The sequence below is a fragment of the Astatotilapia calliptera genome, chromosome 7 (genome assembly GCF_900246225.1).
Source record: "Astatotilapia calliptera chromosome 7, fAstCal1.2, whole genome shotgun sequence".
In the NCBI taxonomy this organism is placed as follows: domain Eukaryota; kingdom Metazoa; phylum Chordata; class Actinopteri; order Cichliformes; family Cichlidae; genus Astatotilapia; species Astatotilapia calliptera.
In genome coordinates this window covers 64,772,529-64,789,088 of record NC_039308.1, presented here as the reverse complement: position 1 = coordinate 64,789,088, position 16,560 = coordinate 64,772,529, and the positions used below count along the sequence as shown (strand labels likewise).

Here is a 16,560-nt window from a genome sequence, read left to right as displayed (position 1 = left end):
TAACATCAGTACATTCCCGAGATGTGACTCTTATTACAGTCAAAGAATACACATGTGCAGCAAAGAGCAGATTGAATGACAAGCAGATAACAGGCAATACTCACAGGGGCTTTAAAGATTAGTTAAAAAGAAAGAAATCCTCGTCCATCATCAGTAAAAAGACTCCTTTCACAATTCTCCTCCTCCCTCCTCTCAATGCTTTTTGTCTTTCACCAGCAAACTGAGAGAAAGAGCGGCTGAAGGCAGACAGGAAGATCTGCAGTGCTGAAACTCAGTCAGCTACCTCCTTCTCCCTGTTTCTCTCCTCCCTCCCCTGCCTACCTCCCTCGCAGTTTTCTCCAAGGTCAGTAGGCAGAACCGACTGTTTGACTCCTCCCTTAGTGGACAATACCCTCCTACAGGCTGGACGCACAGGCAGTAATTACCATCATGATCCAGATTAACTCCTGGGTGTGTTTTTGTTGTGTGTGTCCAGGCTGCGCTCAGGGGCAACACACAGGCAGGATTACCGTAGGGAAGGTGGGGAGAGGTGGGGGACGGTTTAGATACCGGGCAAGAGGCAGCAAGCCTGGGATACTCTGCAGCAAACATTGTGTGTTCTTTCATCATGCCCGAGATATAACTCAAACTAGCAGCATCGTGAAATTAAAAAGACGGATTATTAAGGAAAAATGAATTCATGTCTTGCCACAGCATGACTCCTGTGTATAGAGGAGATCGGAAACAAAATCGAAACACAATAAATGAACGACTTAAAGTCGATGACTATAAGTCATCAAATCCCTTATTAGGGTTTACTTCTCAAAACTAAGACCAGATGAATTTGCTGCCGTTTTGGAGCCATAAAAATAACCAAATGTGCGCATGGACTGTGAATAATGACCACTCAGGAGTGTGCTGTCAAATACTTGCTGAATTGTGCAAAGTCAACCCCTGTAGAGACAGATCAGGAGATTTACGGAACATTTAGATGCCTCACTCACTGGCTTTAGAAGCTGTGATGGGGATACGAGTCAGTGAACGAGGAGCTGGAGGTTATTTTAAGAGAAATATAAACGTGTAACAGTCACCGGCGCATCTCGATTGATTCATTTAATTGGTGTGTATTTGTATGTTCATATTTTCCAGATATTGGTGGTTAGAAAAATTCATCTCACCCAAAGGCTAGTGGAAGCATCACTGATCCAAACAGACTCTGCTGTATGATAAACATCTGTTGCATGTTCACAATTCAAAAAGACGTAAAGAGCCCACCGACTGACCTGCTTTCAGAGACGCCTAGAATCATCCATGGGAACTGGTTACGTCATGTGCAGCGCGGGAGCGCGATTTGTCCTTTTAGTGCAGCTAGTTTTCCTGTGATGTGCTGACACCCTGTGGTTTTCTGGTGTAACTACAACACCTGTAAGCATGTGACGTTTTGGATGAATGACGTCAGATGTTATGATTGCTCAAATGAAACCAAAGCAAAATAAAATCTGAAGTAATTTTCACTCTGGCAATGTACATTAATTAAAAGGCAGCTCAAGTTACAGCTTACTTTGTATTTCACAAATTCTGAAATAGCATGCTCAAAACCAAGCCAAAGAAATACAACAATTAAACATGCAAATGGAAAGTTGGGCCAGCCAACGGATCATTTTTACATAGCAGAACACGTAGAAAAGGACTGGAAATAAACAACAACAACAACAAAAAGCAACTGAGGATGAACACAAGGATGTAGTTACAGTACAGGACCAGCAGATGGAGGCGTACAGTGTGAGATGGATAAACCATGAACATGTAATGGACAACAAAGCTACAGTGTCACTGTTACCTGATGTTCCATCGATTCGTTTACAGTTCAACTGCCCTTACATCCACTGACAAACAGCCATGTTGGAATAATGATGCTTTTAAATAATTCTGTGTTAGAATTGGGAGCGTAACAGTAGACAGTCTGGTGCTTAATCAATTCAGGTGAGTCCAAAAGGCACGTCACATGGAAAGGAAACATGGCATGAGAAGAACACCGTGGCCACATCAGTAAAATCACCTGGAAGTCGAGGCTTGTGCAGGGAACATTTCGAATTTGCCATATGATCCTGGCACAAACTGCAAAAACACATCTTCAAGTCCTGCTATAAAAACCCCACAGTTCCTCTTTTATTTTAATCGAATGAATTAAAATTTTAGGCCTCCGAAACATCGCACCACATCCTGTGGAAAAGACCTGGAATGACTTCTAACCAGCATGATGACTAAGAGCCAGGTGAACACAATTAAATGATCCAAATCTATTTAAAAAGCATGTAAAAATGAGTAGTTGAAGTAAACTCTTAATGAAATACAGTACACGTCTTCCCTTCCTGTTCTAACAAAAAGGCAAATCAAACGTCCAATACTGCATGAAAAAGACATCCATGTGTATTCAACACAGAAATGAGCTGAAACAGAACACTGGTGTCTGTGACTTTCCCTAATTTACACTTCTTCCATGTGACCTTCTAAAGTGTCTTTTTACGGATTTGTCCGTAAGGAATCTCTTAATGAAAAACCTGAGCCGTACCAAGTCGTCTGCATACAGTGCATCAAATAACCACATAATGAATACATACATTAAATATTGACCATAATCATCAAGTATGTCACCTTTTATTATTTGTACCACATCTGTGCCTGCGTCTTTAAAACTTGCTCAGAAACTGTTTGATCTGCTTAAAGGCTGATTTCTTCTCCTGTTTGCTTAACCATCAAGTAGCTTCTCAACACGAATTTAAAAAAACAACAACAGCACTTTAACATGAAAAAGTATATATTGTAAGCCGAGAGGTCGAACACTGTTTTACTGTAGTAAGTAAGGACAGAATAGGTAGCATTAATGAGTGTTATTACTGTGTATGGATGCCCCTTTTTTGCCTGCTGTCTGAACTGGGTTGCTGGCTGTGAACTATGGTCTTACTGTAGGCTCTAACAGCAGGTATGGTCACGTGAACTGTATCACAGTGTCAAGGCATAACATGGCTCATCATGGCAGAAGACAGGAAGCACCTGATGGTGGAAAGGAAGTTAGGGGTCTGCATCAAAAAGAAGAAATACATCAGGTTATGTGATGTAAAAAGACATTGTGACTTCAGTCTGACACTGTATTTCTGTTTGTGAAGGCGACATAAAGTTGAAACTATGACACAGAGTCTGAGGAAATGCAGCAAAATCAAGTCCGACGTCCACAGTACGTGACATTAGCGCTCCCTGGTCCACGGTAAAGAACAGGAAAGAAACACGGGCATGTCGAGTTCACGCGTTGGTTTCACGTCATCTCTGGTCAGCTGTACTCTACTGCAGCTGATCTCAGTCTCTATCAGCCATCCTGTTATGCAGTTTCTCAGGAGCAAACCTCTCTACTTTAGCAGGACTATCTCTCTGCTGTACAGCTTAATGGACTTCCATGGGAAGCACTGTCAGATTAGGTGAAGCAAGCAGGCAGGGTCAGTGACATGACTGGTTAGAGCAGGACACTAGAAGCCAGGACTTCAGCTGTGGTAGCTGGGCACAGCCGCCTGCTTCTGCGAGAGCCGCAGAAGCTCCTCCCGGATGGCCTTGATCAAGGAGGCAGAGGAATGAGTGGGAGGAGAAGTATCCAGAGGTGGGGGGGCTGTCAGATAACCCACACCATCTAGATGGGTCGGGGGGGCCGTGGGCTCCCTGATACCACTCCGGTGAATCTGGAAGATAGAGGAGGACGAGCAGTCAGGGGGTCCATAAATAGCAGGCAGGACAGAAAGGGCAAACGGAACAACAGGGGGAGGTGATAAAAAAGAAGAGAATAGATAAGATAAAAAATATCAAGTAACAAAAACAGAAGAACACCAGAAAATTAGAAGAAAACCAAACTGAAACTGTGGGTGTTTCTCAAAAGCAATACAGTTGGCTTCCTGTTAGGATCGAGTTACTGTGCGTTTGTTTTTAATAATTTGATGATTAAATGAAAAGTTTGGGATTTCATTTAGTTTCAGGTTTCAATGAAATTAAATGAACTTGTTAATGAAAAAATAAAAATGTGCAATTCACTCACTGCATCTTTTTCAGCTTCTGCTCTGGAGAAATTGTCATCATGATAGTGGTTCCAGCCTAAGCCTCCATTCTGGCCCGGAGCAGCCCTGACTCCTGCTGGGAAACCATTCATCCGACTGGACAGACCCACTTGTGCAAGATGATGGAGCTGGGCACCTAAAAAAATAAATAAACACATTATACTTACTGGCACTAATTTCCTAAAGACCCAACCTTAATCATGCCAGCTTCTTGCCCAACCTTAAACCTTACTGTATCTTCCATTCCTACTCAAAACTGCTCGGGATCACTGCAGTATTCTTTTATGCTCTCTCATCTAAGCAGAGAATATATGAAACTGTCTTTACTCGGCATCAGCGTCTGAAAATTTGTCAGCTGCATGCAAATTTATACCCACTGTAAGTGAAGTTACAAAGTTATTGGCAGCTGCCTGACTGTCTGTCCTCAGGTTAGCCAAGCTGTTTTTGGGTGAGAGTGAGCGTGCACCCTGGACTGGTTGCACGTCTATCACAGATGTTCTTCAATCATTGCAGAAAATATTGGCAACCTGAATCATCTGTACGTTTTGCTGACACACCCCATTCCTGCTGCAACAAATGGCTTTAATCGCACGCGCCGCACTCAGCCAGTTCAGAAAGGGCATATTTTAAATGCAAGAGTTATTCCTCTGTAGTGACAGCTAGTGCAAAACCTTTCACGTTTGCACTAGTTATTTCTGTCAGTGTTACATATTCTCAGCAGTTTATTGTTAAACAAAGTCAGAGATAAATAGTGTATAGCTCTAAGAATAAAAAAAGGACATATTTGTGCTAATGGTTCATTTTGTTGTTTAGCTGTAACTGACAGTGGGAGTATTTACATTTAGATGGATTAAATATAGCATAAAGACTGAGACGGAGATTAAACACTGAGATAAAGAACATACATGTCTATCTTTAAGCATGATTGCTTAAGATGTGCGTTTCCTTTTTTCCTATTTAAAAAAAAAAAAATCTGCAAAAAAGTTGAAAACGAGATGCAGAAATGAATGGACACCATGAGCTTTGTTTGGGGGGACAGAGCAACAGCCTGAACATAAAATATTGTTGTGTTAATGTTGCATTTGTGTGATGCTATCGAACTTCCTTGTGTACCTGTGGTTCCTCCCACTGGACGCGGTCTGGCAGATGAGGGCAGTTCATCAGCGTAGAGGCCCCTGCTGGAGTACAGGCTGTCTGGCTGGAGCTGCTCACCGTGCCCTGCTGTTTCTCCTGGTGGCAGGTAGCTCGAGCCAAGGCCCTGCCTGAAACACAGACCAAAAAACTCATTTATGATTTAAGAAAACATAAGGACGCACCAATAGCTGAATTCTGGGTCAGTTTAAAGTAAACAATTTGACTAATAGCAGATGATGATTTTTCCCCTTTTTTGCACTGTTACTGAACATGGAGACATTTCATACTGTGTGTGTGTATTTGTGCTACTTTTTTAGCACGCTTTACATTTCTAATCACAGGGAGTCCTTCCTATATGGTGCAATCAATAACCTGATAGTCAAGCATTTCACAATTTGGTACCAAATAGTGGAAAACACAAATGGTTGACAGCTGATACTCTACATGTGTGTACACGTGCAGCCTTTTCAGAGTCTATTAAGAGGCAGCTGTTCAGACCTGATCCATTGAAACAATAAAATAAAGAGGACTCTTTTTCAGTATTCATGAGGCTCAACTCTATAAATGTAAACTAAAGAAAATGTCCACACGGGTGAAAGTTCACCTGTAATTATAAATAGGAAATACCTCTTGGGGTATGAAGAACATGTGGAAAGCGACTCTATTTTCAGCTGCTTTACTGACCTTGTTGCCATGCCTTGCACTGCAGCAGAGGACATCTCAGGGAATCTCTGGGGAAGACCAACAGAGATGTGCTGTGTTTAAGTGACAATGATCAAGTACCAGTGATGACAGAGGTCTCAGGTATAAACAGTGAACTGTTTTTACGAAGCATCAGGGTGTAGCGATACAAATATTGGAAAAGAAATGCAAAAGCGATTTTTAGTTGATGCAGTTATTCTTATGAGATCACAGTCCTGCTGTGTGTGTTACAATTTACTGTACTGTTGGTGGTTATTTTACATAGTGAACATTGTTATTTTTACCAAGCAAAGTTTCGTTGGATATCCATATTTTTAATAGCATATAAAAGCACCATCAAAGGGCTTTTTATGGCTGCGCTGCTCAGTGTTTCTTTCACTCTTCTGGGGTGAGCACCCGTGTTGGATAGAGGACAAAGTATTGTTATTAACAGCTGTAAAGCAGCATGAAAGATAAGAAAGCATTTAAAAAGTGTATTCAGGGAGTGAAAATGTATTCTCTGCAGTCAAGAAGGTCTGGGATTAAATCTTTAAGGTTGCACTTCCAGGGAATGAATGAATGAAGTGACACATTTAGATCTGGACCATAGAACAGCCATACAATGCTTCTATTTTGTTTTTGTTTAGAGTAGATTTTTGCACTTGTAAAGTACCGATTCGATTTTCTTCTTCTTACACAAACAACCTTAATTTCAGCTAAGCCCTCTACCTCTCATGGATTTCAAAGCCAGGGATAATTGTACATGAATAGTATTATGCTGCCGTAGCTAAGTGTTAATAACAGAGGTTGGCACTGCATAAACTGGCCTCGCTTTGTAAAGCCTTCCAAGCAGTTTCTTTGAAAGTAGCCTATACCAACAGGAATTAATAACGATTACGTGGGTGATGGCTATATCACTGAAGGGTCTTAGGAGCTCTACATAGCCAGTGGGGGTGGGCAGGGGGGGGCTAAGGTTGCACCTTGCAACAGATGGAGGAATACTTAAGTCAGTACTTTGCTAAGAGGACGTGATTATACTGGAAGCAATAGGCTTCATGCTGAGCAGGAGAGCAAAACACCTTAAGAAAGTGAATGCAAAGCTGTGTCTCCCACTGTTTCTATTTGTAACACATATTCTTGTTCCATGCAATATAGCAGCTGAATTATTTATAGCTGACTGGATGGACAATGCTCCAGCCAGAGCGTTTGTACACAGACGGCAACTTACGCTGGGGAAAGCTTGGTAGGAAAGACCCCAAGGTCTCGGCCCATGACCTGGAGGGCTAGAGTTAGGAGGGTTGCTGTTGACCCCTGGGAGAGTGATCCCAGCAGTGCTGCCCTGGGAAGTGGGTGACACAAGAGCGAAGGCGTCGTCCAACAGGGAGTGCATCTGCTGCCGTGCTTCCTCGATGGAGGGCTGTGGGGGCATGTACGGTGGTGGGGGAGGGGCATGGCCGGGAGGAGAGGAAGTGGGGGCTGGGAAGACATCATCTGTGGGGGAAGGACTCCTGTGAGGGGATCCTGGGCCTTGGTCAGGGTCCGACTGGAAAACATAGACGGCAAAGAACTCAGAAAGGTTGCAGGGTCCGTGAAAGGTTTTCCTACTTCTTCTGTGTTACTCACCACATAGGCAACATTGTTGACCCCGGGGCACTTTCTGTAAGCAGCATCAGTGTCTTCAGTGATGAGGTGGTCTTTGTCTGCTTCCATCATGCCTCCATTCATCTGGTCTTTCATCCTCTGCTTTGGTGAGCGCCTGCCTCGACCACTTAGAAACACATGAAGAAAGAGAGAAATATATTATCAGCATGCACAGAAAATCAAGTTCTCCACCAAAAAGTCAAAAATTCATAACCTCTAACCTTTTCTTGGGTTCCATGAAGACGGAGGGCATCTGAGCATCCGGGTCCAGGATCTTATCGATTTGCATCTGTTCTTTGCGATAAATACGATCCGGATCCTTTGCATCGCCAAGACCGCCTATGTCATCCATAGCTGGGAAGTCATAGTGGCCCTTCCTCTTGGCGCGAAGACGAATCTTGTTACGATGATGCTCAATTTCTGACTTGTGCCTCAACGCTACCTGGATCTGAGGATCAAATTACAATTATCAGTATTAGCTCGTTTGGCAAATTATAAGAACCACAGAAGCATCACAAATGAAATTTCAACCACGTGTGAATTACATCTTCCAAAAGACTCTGGAGGATTTCACTTTGTTCCTATGACTTCTTCTTTGAGAAAGAACATTTTCAAACTATCTGACCAAAGAGTTTGTGTCAGGGTTTTGTATTTTTTATTCTGCATTGAGATGAAATTTTTCAAAGGAACAGATGAGACTCCTGCAAGGCCTGTGGGGAATAATTAGCCTGGTAATTTTTTAACTTCAGCACTAAAAATACATCAACGTAAACACACTGGAGACAAACTGAAATACTGCAAAGAATGTGGGAGATGCTTCCCCACATCAGGTGACTTAAAACGACATGAACTCTTTCACAGTGGGGTTAAAAAGCACCTCTGTGCTCAGTGTGGGTCATCCTTCACCACTGCAGGTGACCTTAAAACACACAAACGAGTCCACACAGGAGAGAAACCATACAAGTGCAGACACTGTGACAAAAGCTTCTCATGTTCAGGTAATCGTAACGAGCATGAACGTACACACATGGAAGGAAACTACAGCTGTGAGCTTCGGTAATCTCAGTTCATACTCCGCACACAAACGATCCCACGTTACTAATAAACTGTTTCACTGTTACCAATGTGCCAAAACATTCACTTCATTATCTGCTCTTTGCAAACATCAGCGTGATCACGCAGGGCTGAAATCGTTCCCATCACAGGATCATAGTAAATCTGAAGAGAGAGAAACATCCTCTTCTGATTTCAGGGTCAAACTTAAACCCCTGGAGATCAGGCGCCACAGAGTTCAGATAGACTCTGCTGTAAAGATCTAATGAGGCAGCTATGAATGAAAATGTTCCCGTAGTTCCATTTTAATCTTTGTAAACTGTTCTTCTGTAGTGTTTGTGTTCAGTGGTTACCTTTTTTTTTTTTTTTTTCAGTGGTTGGATGAAAAATCTGTTTCCTGTTCTCAAGTTTTTATTGAATGTATTTTGTTAAATAAACTTAGTTAAAAATGTTAAATAAAGAAACAGTTTAATGACAAAAAACCCCCAAAACTTCAGCACAGCACAGTAAAACGATATCTTACTGTAACCCACGTTTTTCTAATGTGCTTGCGAAAGTAAAGCAAATCTTGATCCAGCAGTTTTAATAAAAAGACACTTTAACATTAAACTGCTGGATTATTTATCTCCTTAAAAAAGAAAATGAGAGCAGCAAACCTCTTTGGTCATTTGGTTTGTGTCTGACAATTTTCCATTGACGGGCGGACTGTGGAGTGGTGGGACAGGCATAGGCTGCATGGCGATAAGCTGGACTTTATTGGGGAGTCTCCTACTTGCGTCGGTGCCACGAGATATCCGATCAACATGTTCAAAGATGGAGGCTGAAGACAGCTGCTCATTTGTATCGTTCATAGGAGGAGGACCTGTGGAATAAAACAAAGGTCGTGACATGTTAGCAGCGAGTTCACACCGTATGCTAATGCTGATCTAAGCTAGGGGACAGAGATTTTACACAAACAGCTAATGCATAAGGATGACTAATGAAACATGTCCGTGTTTCTTTACCACTTCACTATATTCAAAATATTGGTTGTAATAAAAGTGTGGAGTAAATTTCTTGAGGGTTACGTGAAAATAAAACATTGATTTCTATTTCCAAAAGCTAAGCTTTGTTTCAAACAATGTCTTTTGCCTTTGTTTGTGAAGTTATTGTTTCCATGCTGTGACCGACAGCTCAGCACAGAAGTGATGGATGGTGAGAACTGTGCACAAAACTACCAAAGAACTAACAGACAACACACAGACAGCTGCTGGAGGTCAAGCCTGAGGTCTACAGAGACAGAGACAGAAAGTGGCAAGCTCTTACCAATTCTATTCTTGCCTGCAAACCACAAAAGAAAGGAAAGAGAGTCTTACTAGGGTGAAAGAGATCAAGTAAGAACAAAAATCAAAGTGGTTGCTGCATACTGACAACAATATTAAAAAACAACAACACAGAGGTGCAGCTGACACGGATGCATGAGAGAAAAGAAACATAACCAGGAAAGATCAAAAGAAAGGAAAAGGCAAGTTTCCATAGGTGATACTTTCATTTCTTCAGATCTTTTATTCAGTAGCTGGAAAAAAGCAAGGAAGATGTTGCTCTGAATAAGAAGAAAGCAAAAAAAGATGCAGCAGATTATTTAATATTGAATGTGTTTCATCTGGAATCTAATTAAACTCTTTTCATCCACCAGGTATCCACCGACCCAATTAAGCTAATACTACTGTTTGGTTGTTTTATTTACATTCTAAATGAACCAAGTCTCATACGTGCATCTGGGATTTTCTCTGGATATGACAATTTGGCAGAAATTAAATTAAAAAAGGGGGTTTGCTGTCAGCCTAACCCAATCCTAACCTTAACCAGGTTAAAAGCACCGGGCAGAGCATAGTACAGTATCAGCACAGACTTATCAATAACAAAACACAGACTGTTCCTCTGTGTGTGAGTCAGGCTGCAGTCTGCGTGCCCGACTGCCTCGAGGTCCAGCACGTAATCTCTTGAGTGGCACTGCAGGCTTGAATCTATCAAAAAGCTGTCAGATAAAGTAACTTTAGCATTTTTTTTCTTTTTCCTCAATTCCTCTCCGTCTCGTCTTATTTTGACCACTGAATAGAAATTCCTACCAGCTGCTTCTTTTACTTTCACTCTGTTTTATGTCCTTGCCTGGAATCTCTTCACGTCTCCTCTGCTTTGTCTTTTCTTCCTCCCTTTACAATCTCAAACTGGCCTCCCTGTCAATCAAAACATGCTAGCTGTGGTTGCTCTCTCTTTATCTATTTATGTCAGCCAAGTCCCTTCATTTTCTTCCTCCCCCTCATATTTGCTCTCCGTGTTTGGAGGAGCGAGTTGAGTGTTGCCAGGGCCACTTACCGTTTAAAACATTGATGGGGACCTTACGGGTCTGCTTGCTGTCGCTGGGCGTGGCCTGGGCTCTCAGGTTCTCCTCGGTTGATTCCCGCTCACTGGAATGGTCACTTAACACAGAGTCGCCATCTGATGAGGAGATCCTGCCCAGGAAAGACACACAAACACAGCCTTAGATGAATAATTGAAGCCCAAGAGCGCACGAACATGCTGCACTGTCATGCATAATCAAAACCTGCGCTCTTGCAGAAAGGTAAAAGCTGGGAGGAGACTTCTAAGAAATAATAACATTGGTTATAACTTGTTGAAATAAATGCCTTAAAGAATCTCCGCTGCCAGAATGATTACATTCATAAAATAATTTGTCTTGGATGGCTGTCGAGCAAGGAGGAACAACCAGCGCCAACTGCCCAATAAAACAGCCTGATGTAATGGAAGACATTTGTAACAGGAGTTAATAAATGTATCCAGCAGTAACTGCTGTACTTGTTTTGGTGTCACATATCTAATAACCAGAAGAGTGAGTGTTCTGGGAAAGGCTGGTAATGTTGCACAAACTCATTTAAGCTGTCGATATCAAAACTGAAAATTCTTTAGTTAAGCTTTGATATTATTTCAAATGTAGGAAAATAGGGCCAGGGCAAAAATATTTAAAGAACAAAGTAAAATGAATATTTATAATGCACCTCAGCTTAACCTCTGTAAGTTACACAGACCTGTCTGAGGGAGCAAAAGAAGATTCCTCCTTCTTTGGTGCATAAATTAATCAGAAGATCTGTCAAAAGCTTTTTGTCTGGTTGGCTAACTGCCCCAATTGAAGGAGGCAGAAAGTCACCTCAGTTGGGAAAACAAGCTGTAATAAAATCTATACAGAAATGTTAACGCAATTTAAAAAATGCTACCAGTGTTTCACCAAGTGTGGAAAATAAAAACACTAAGGTGACCGTATCTCTAAAATATGCTGGCTGTAATCATGAACTTCACTAGAACTGCTTATCCTCTCTTTATTTGCTTTAGGTAAAGTAAGCCTTTATGTTTTGTCACTTTCCTGTTCTGCGAGCAGCACTGACCTTCCTCTCCTTCGACCACTGCGCGAAGCCTTTGTGGAGGAAGCGGACGTTTTGGAAATGGGAGTGGGGATCTCCCCATTCTCAGATGGGCTGAGGCCATCTTTAATGGATACTTGGACGGGCCCGAGGCCAGACGGGACAGGCTCCTGGATCACCATGACATCATCCTTGCTCTGCTGGCCAAGGTGCAGCTTGGCAAAGTCAAAGCCTTTAACGGTGGGAGCCTGCAGCTAAAGAAACGGGAAGAAGAGAAGGAACGAGTGGATAAACATGAGCCGAAAGCTGCACCAGCAAGACAGCGAGGGAGCGAGCAAGACTTTCACTTAAGTATTTACTTATTGACAAGCATTCACTGCCTCATTGTGACATTAACCTTTACTTTTTAAAGCCTCTGACTTGAGAGTAATACTGCAAAAAACAGGGAACTGAAGGCTCAGAAAGTGATAGTCCAATGTAGTGCAATGAAATTCCATTAAAATTCCAGATTTGTAAATGAGGGAAATGACAACCAGAACGATGCCACGTTCGAGACATAATTGGGCTAAATGACTGATGAATGGATGCCCAGTGGGAGACTCACACAGTCAGACAAGAATGAATAAAGAGAAAGTCTCTGAGAAGAGCGAGAGACTTGGGTAAACATTGACTTGGTGTCTCTGTTCTTGGGGTGGTGGGGGATGGAGGCTGGAGCAGTGAGTGTAAAGCCCTCAGGACTTCCCGTCAGCAGAAGAGTAAACAGAAGATGTCAGATCTGAGTGTGTTTGCAAGCAGTTTGTGAAACTCTAGTCCTACGACACTGAAATGTGGCAACAAGCAAAGAGTGACGCGATGTGTTCCTCCTAATTCTCTGCATTACATGTGCGCACACTGAGTTTACTGAGGCAAAATGTGCAGCTTAGAAGAGGCTTGTTGGTATAAAATTCCTAATCCAGTTTTCTGCTTGCCTGTATGAAACTGCTACTCCTGGGGGGAGTGAATGGGTATATGATTGTGTGTACTGTTCTCTGTGGCGCACAAATGAGGCCAGTCTTTGAGGGGCACAACACCTCAAATACTAAACTATGACTCATTATAGCCAACACCGAAGCTGAACGCACACAACACTTACACATGACTTAATCATAGCCATAATAAACCATTTACAACAACACAGACACAACGTACAACTCTGTTTCCTAAAAAGGATTATTAGGTCCTTTAAAACGTAAAGATAACACGTGAAAAACTATTAATTTTCCCAAAAAATAAATGCTTACCGTACATTTGGTATAAGAAATACATTTTTAAATAGTTGGGACAGGAGCTACAAAGACTACAAAAATATTTAAAAGAAAAAAGGAAACAAAAATGACCAAACAAACAAACAAAATCTAAACAAGTATTACCGTAGTCACATGAGGACTCAGGTTAGTGACTTGGGTTTAAAAAGAGAAACAGATGCCTTCACCACATTGTTTTGAAATTGCAATTAATTTGGAGAGTTTCATCATCTACAGCACATAATATCATTATTTTAATGATATTAAAATAATGATGATGAAACATTATTTTAACATCATTAAAATATGAAGAACTAAATAAATCTCTGCAGCAAGTCCCAGAGCTGCATCCCTGCAAGTTGAAGGTATCATGCAAAGTAAAGACACATAAAAATGAAACAGGAGTGACTCTGAACTGTCGAGCACTTTAAATCAAACTAATAATGGAAAAACATTTTGCTTGCAAAGAGGTGAAGCAACACAGCAGTAAATATGCTCCTGTCCCAACGATGTTGTTAAAGTGGAAACGACGGTGTTTCGTTAAATACAAGCTTCATGTGATCTGTAAACATTCTGATTCTTTTTCTATGTTTTGTGAGGGGAAACAGAGTTGTATACATGATCTACCGACTATAAACACACACTTTTCTCTCTAGATACCATAATGAGGGAGATCCTACATCTATAAACACAAACAGGCACTAATCTCCCGTCTACTACATGAGATACCTCCTCCTCGGCTCGTCTCCCTTTAGACAACACTTTCTTTTTCCCGTCTTTCTTCACTTCCTCTGGTTTCTTTTTCACAGCTTTGGTCTCTTCCCTTTTTTGCTCTCTCGATGTACCTTCTTTCCTTTTCAGTTTCTTTTTATCCTCTTCCTCCTCTTCTTCCTCCTCTTCTTCTTCAGTTTCCTCCTCTTCTTCCTCCTCTTCTTCTTCAGCTTCCTCCTCTTCTTCTTCTTCAGCTTCCTCCTCTTCTTCGTCCTCATTTTTCATACCCTGATTGCTCTTGAGAGCTACTGATCTCTAAGCAGAAGCAATGATGAATAAGATAAATTGTTCTGCTGATAAGTGATGAGCTACTATTTGTTATTATATGAGCTACTGTTTGTTATTTGTATCACTTGTAACAACAAGTAAACACCCAGACTATAAAAACTGACTTCATATAACGTGCATACGGTCTTGTTCTTTGCATAATTGTGCAACACTTGAATAATAAACCATAAACAAGTTACTTCCAACAAACATACAACAGGTCTGACTACATTTTCTACAAATCACCAGACACTGCTTTGTACCTTCCCCTTTTTAAAATCCTTCTCCTCCCCTTCCTCCTCCTCTTCATCATCTTCTTCCTCTTCATACTCCTCCTCTTCATCCTCACTAAACTCAATACCTTTTTTAGTTTGAGGGAGTCGCTGTTGACGAGAGGTCCTTGATTCTCTGAGTAACATAGTAGACTGAGAGAAGAGGAGTGGTGTTAAGTCAAAGACGAATGTGTGGATCAGAGAGGATGAGCCACTGATACACGTCTGAGTCAGAGCACTGACCAAATGCTAAGGTTATGTTCAAGTAAAGGGGAATCAGACAGAGATGAAAAGATGAGGCAGTTTCTGAAACCAAAACATCCAGAGAACCACCCAAACAGGCTGCTTGTAATCAGGAATGGAAATAAACATACATAGGATGGAGTCTTACTCCTGTCTTGCTCACATGTATTCTTAGTCCAAGCTGAGGTTTGCAGGTGGACACGTTTTAGACAGAGATTCAGCAACTGTTGTTCTCTAATACTACTGTTATGAGTACAGCGCTGCAAATATGTTAAACACCTGTGTGGTCTTATATTTCTGCACCACATATGAACTTCACCAAACTAATACAAACAAAACAAGACAGCCAAATACTGGCTGTTAAGTTAATTTCTTACTTAGGAATAAAATATACAGCCTGACATTAGAAGACTGAATAAAAATATTCGTGACGATAAAAAGGGACAAACACATGCAAACGTGGAGGTTTCCAGACTAACGAGTACACAGATGACAGAATCGGTCAGAGCAGGTATTACACAGACGCCATCTAACAGGCAAGTTGTCTAATATTGAGCCAATGTGTGAAGAGTGCAGGAAGAAAATCCCTGTGATCACGCTCGCATCATGTATAGCACCCCGCCTCCTGCACTCTGCTCATGTGTCAAACCTTGCCTAAACCAAACAGAGCATTTGCAATAGTGAGAGGTTGTGTGATACTGGTGTTTCTGTTGTGTGCAGTTTGTGATTGTCCACCAGACAAGGGCAGTCAGATTTATTCACTGTCCACAGCTTATGTCTGAAAGCTGTTTCAGGGAGGGTAATACTATGACAGAAATCTTACTTAGGGCAGCCAAATAGCATTACTTCTAAAATTAAGTGAAGCTACAAAAGCCAGAGAGGCTTTTCAATAACCACAGATTGAACACAAAATGAGCCGAAGGGAAACTGTCGAGCAGGATTGTTGGTTGTTTCAAGCAAAAAAAGAGCTGCTGAGGCTGTTTGCTGTATGAGCAGCATCATAATTTTTAACCCAGCACATGTCCTTCAATATGTCTCTGCTGGAATCATTAAAGTTTTACTAATGTCATCCAGAAGACGGCATCATGATGTCCAAATCGGTGAGGTCTAGCAGCACAGTCATGGCAGTGACAGATAGCCTTTATTAATCATGCTGATTTATAATCCCAGGATTAATCCAGTAAATCTAATTAACAAACTATTTCTAACAAAAACACCTTCATTACATAATTACAAATATAAAATTTACGGCACAAAAGTCATTTTGAAACACTGATGCAGGAAAGCATCTGTAAAGTAAAGATGGAACTTTACCTTTTGTCTCTGTTGGATGGAGGTCATGGCGTCTGGCTGGAATTCCAGCTTGTCTGTCCGACACAACTTCCAGTAAAGGATGGAAATGATGACGACGACCACGAGGAGGGGGATCACAACCCCGATGATGATCCACATGTTTGTGTTCTCATTGTCAGAGGGTGAAGATGTCACTTTTTCGACAGCTGTGATTAGAAAAAACAAAGAAACCATAAACTGCTAAGTTCATATATTGACTACAAAGGAGGAGAAGGTGTTTTTAGAATCCAGGTTCTTTTCTGTTACCAGTATTTCCCATCGGTTGGCTGCTCTTCACATGTTCTGTATTTATTAACAGTGACACTCCTATATGCTAATGAGCTCATCTTTATTGAGTTTCAGCCTTGATCGAACTGAATCTATAAAGGTGAGCGATTTACGGGACATCTGT

The 16,560-nt window shown here is 41.5% G+C and overlaps 2 protein-coding genes across 29 annotated transcripts in view; both read right to left on the bottom strand.

Annotated features, from left to right (window-relative positions):
* Window positions 1–1,495, bottom strand: part of mical3a (microtubule associated monooxygenase, calponin and LIM domain containing 3a) — an 80,001-nt gene extending 78,506 nt beyond the window's left edge. For 14 of the 24 annotated variants that reach the window (XM_026176601.1, XM_026176611.1, XM_026176610.1 and 11 more), the window contains exon 1: window positions 105–283. The gene's annotated coding sequence lies outside the window, so the exon portion shown is untranslated. Of the gene's footprint in view, window positions 1–104; window positions 285–1,262 lie in introns of those variants that run through there. The other 10 variants (XM_026176620.1, XM_026176622.1, XM_026176623.1 and 7 more) reach the window with 7 other exon arrangements.
* A 617-nt stretch (window positions 1,496–2,112) lies between these two features.
* The window catches only part of LOC113027110 (UPF0606 protein KIAA1549), a 35,160-nt gene continuing 20,712 nt past the window's right edge, over window positions 2,113–16,560 (bottom strand). Inside the window, exons 11-24 of one of the 5 annotated variants that reach the window (XM_026176634.1) lie at window positions 16,131–16,315; window positions 14,565–14,726; window positions 13,993–14,289; window positions 12,005–12,234; window positions 10,941–11,077; window positions 9,891–9,905; window positions 9,242–9,447; window positions 7,754–7,980; window positions 7,515–7,659; window positions 7,120–7,434; window positions 5,895–5,941; window positions 5,190–5,338; window positions 4,058–4,212; window positions 2,113–3,707 (exon numbers count right to left, since the gene is read on the bottom strand). In XM_026176634.1, the coding sequence (XP_026032419.1) occupies window positions 3,516–3,707; window positions 4,058–4,212; window positions 5,190–5,338; window positions 5,895–5,941; window positions 7,120–7,434; window positions 7,515–7,659; window positions 7,754–7,980; window positions 9,242–9,447; window positions 9,891–9,905; window positions 10,941–11,077; window positions 12,005–12,234; window positions 13,993–14,289; window positions 14,565–14,726; window positions 16,131–16,315 (2,462 nt within the window). In that variant the 3' untranslated portion in view covers window positions 2,113–3,515. The remainder of the gene's footprint in view (window positions 3,708–4,057; window positions 4,213–5,189; window positions 5,339–5,894; window positions 5,942–7,119; window positions 7,435–7,514; window positions 7,660–7,753; window positions 7,981–9,241; window positions 9,448–9,890; window positions 9,906–10,940; window positions 11,078–12,004; window positions 12,235–13,992; window positions 14,290–14,564; window positions 14,727–16,130; window positions 16,316–16,560) is intronic. The other 4 variants (XM_026176629.1, XM_026176631.1, XM_026176630.1 and 1 more) reach the window with 4 other exon arrangements.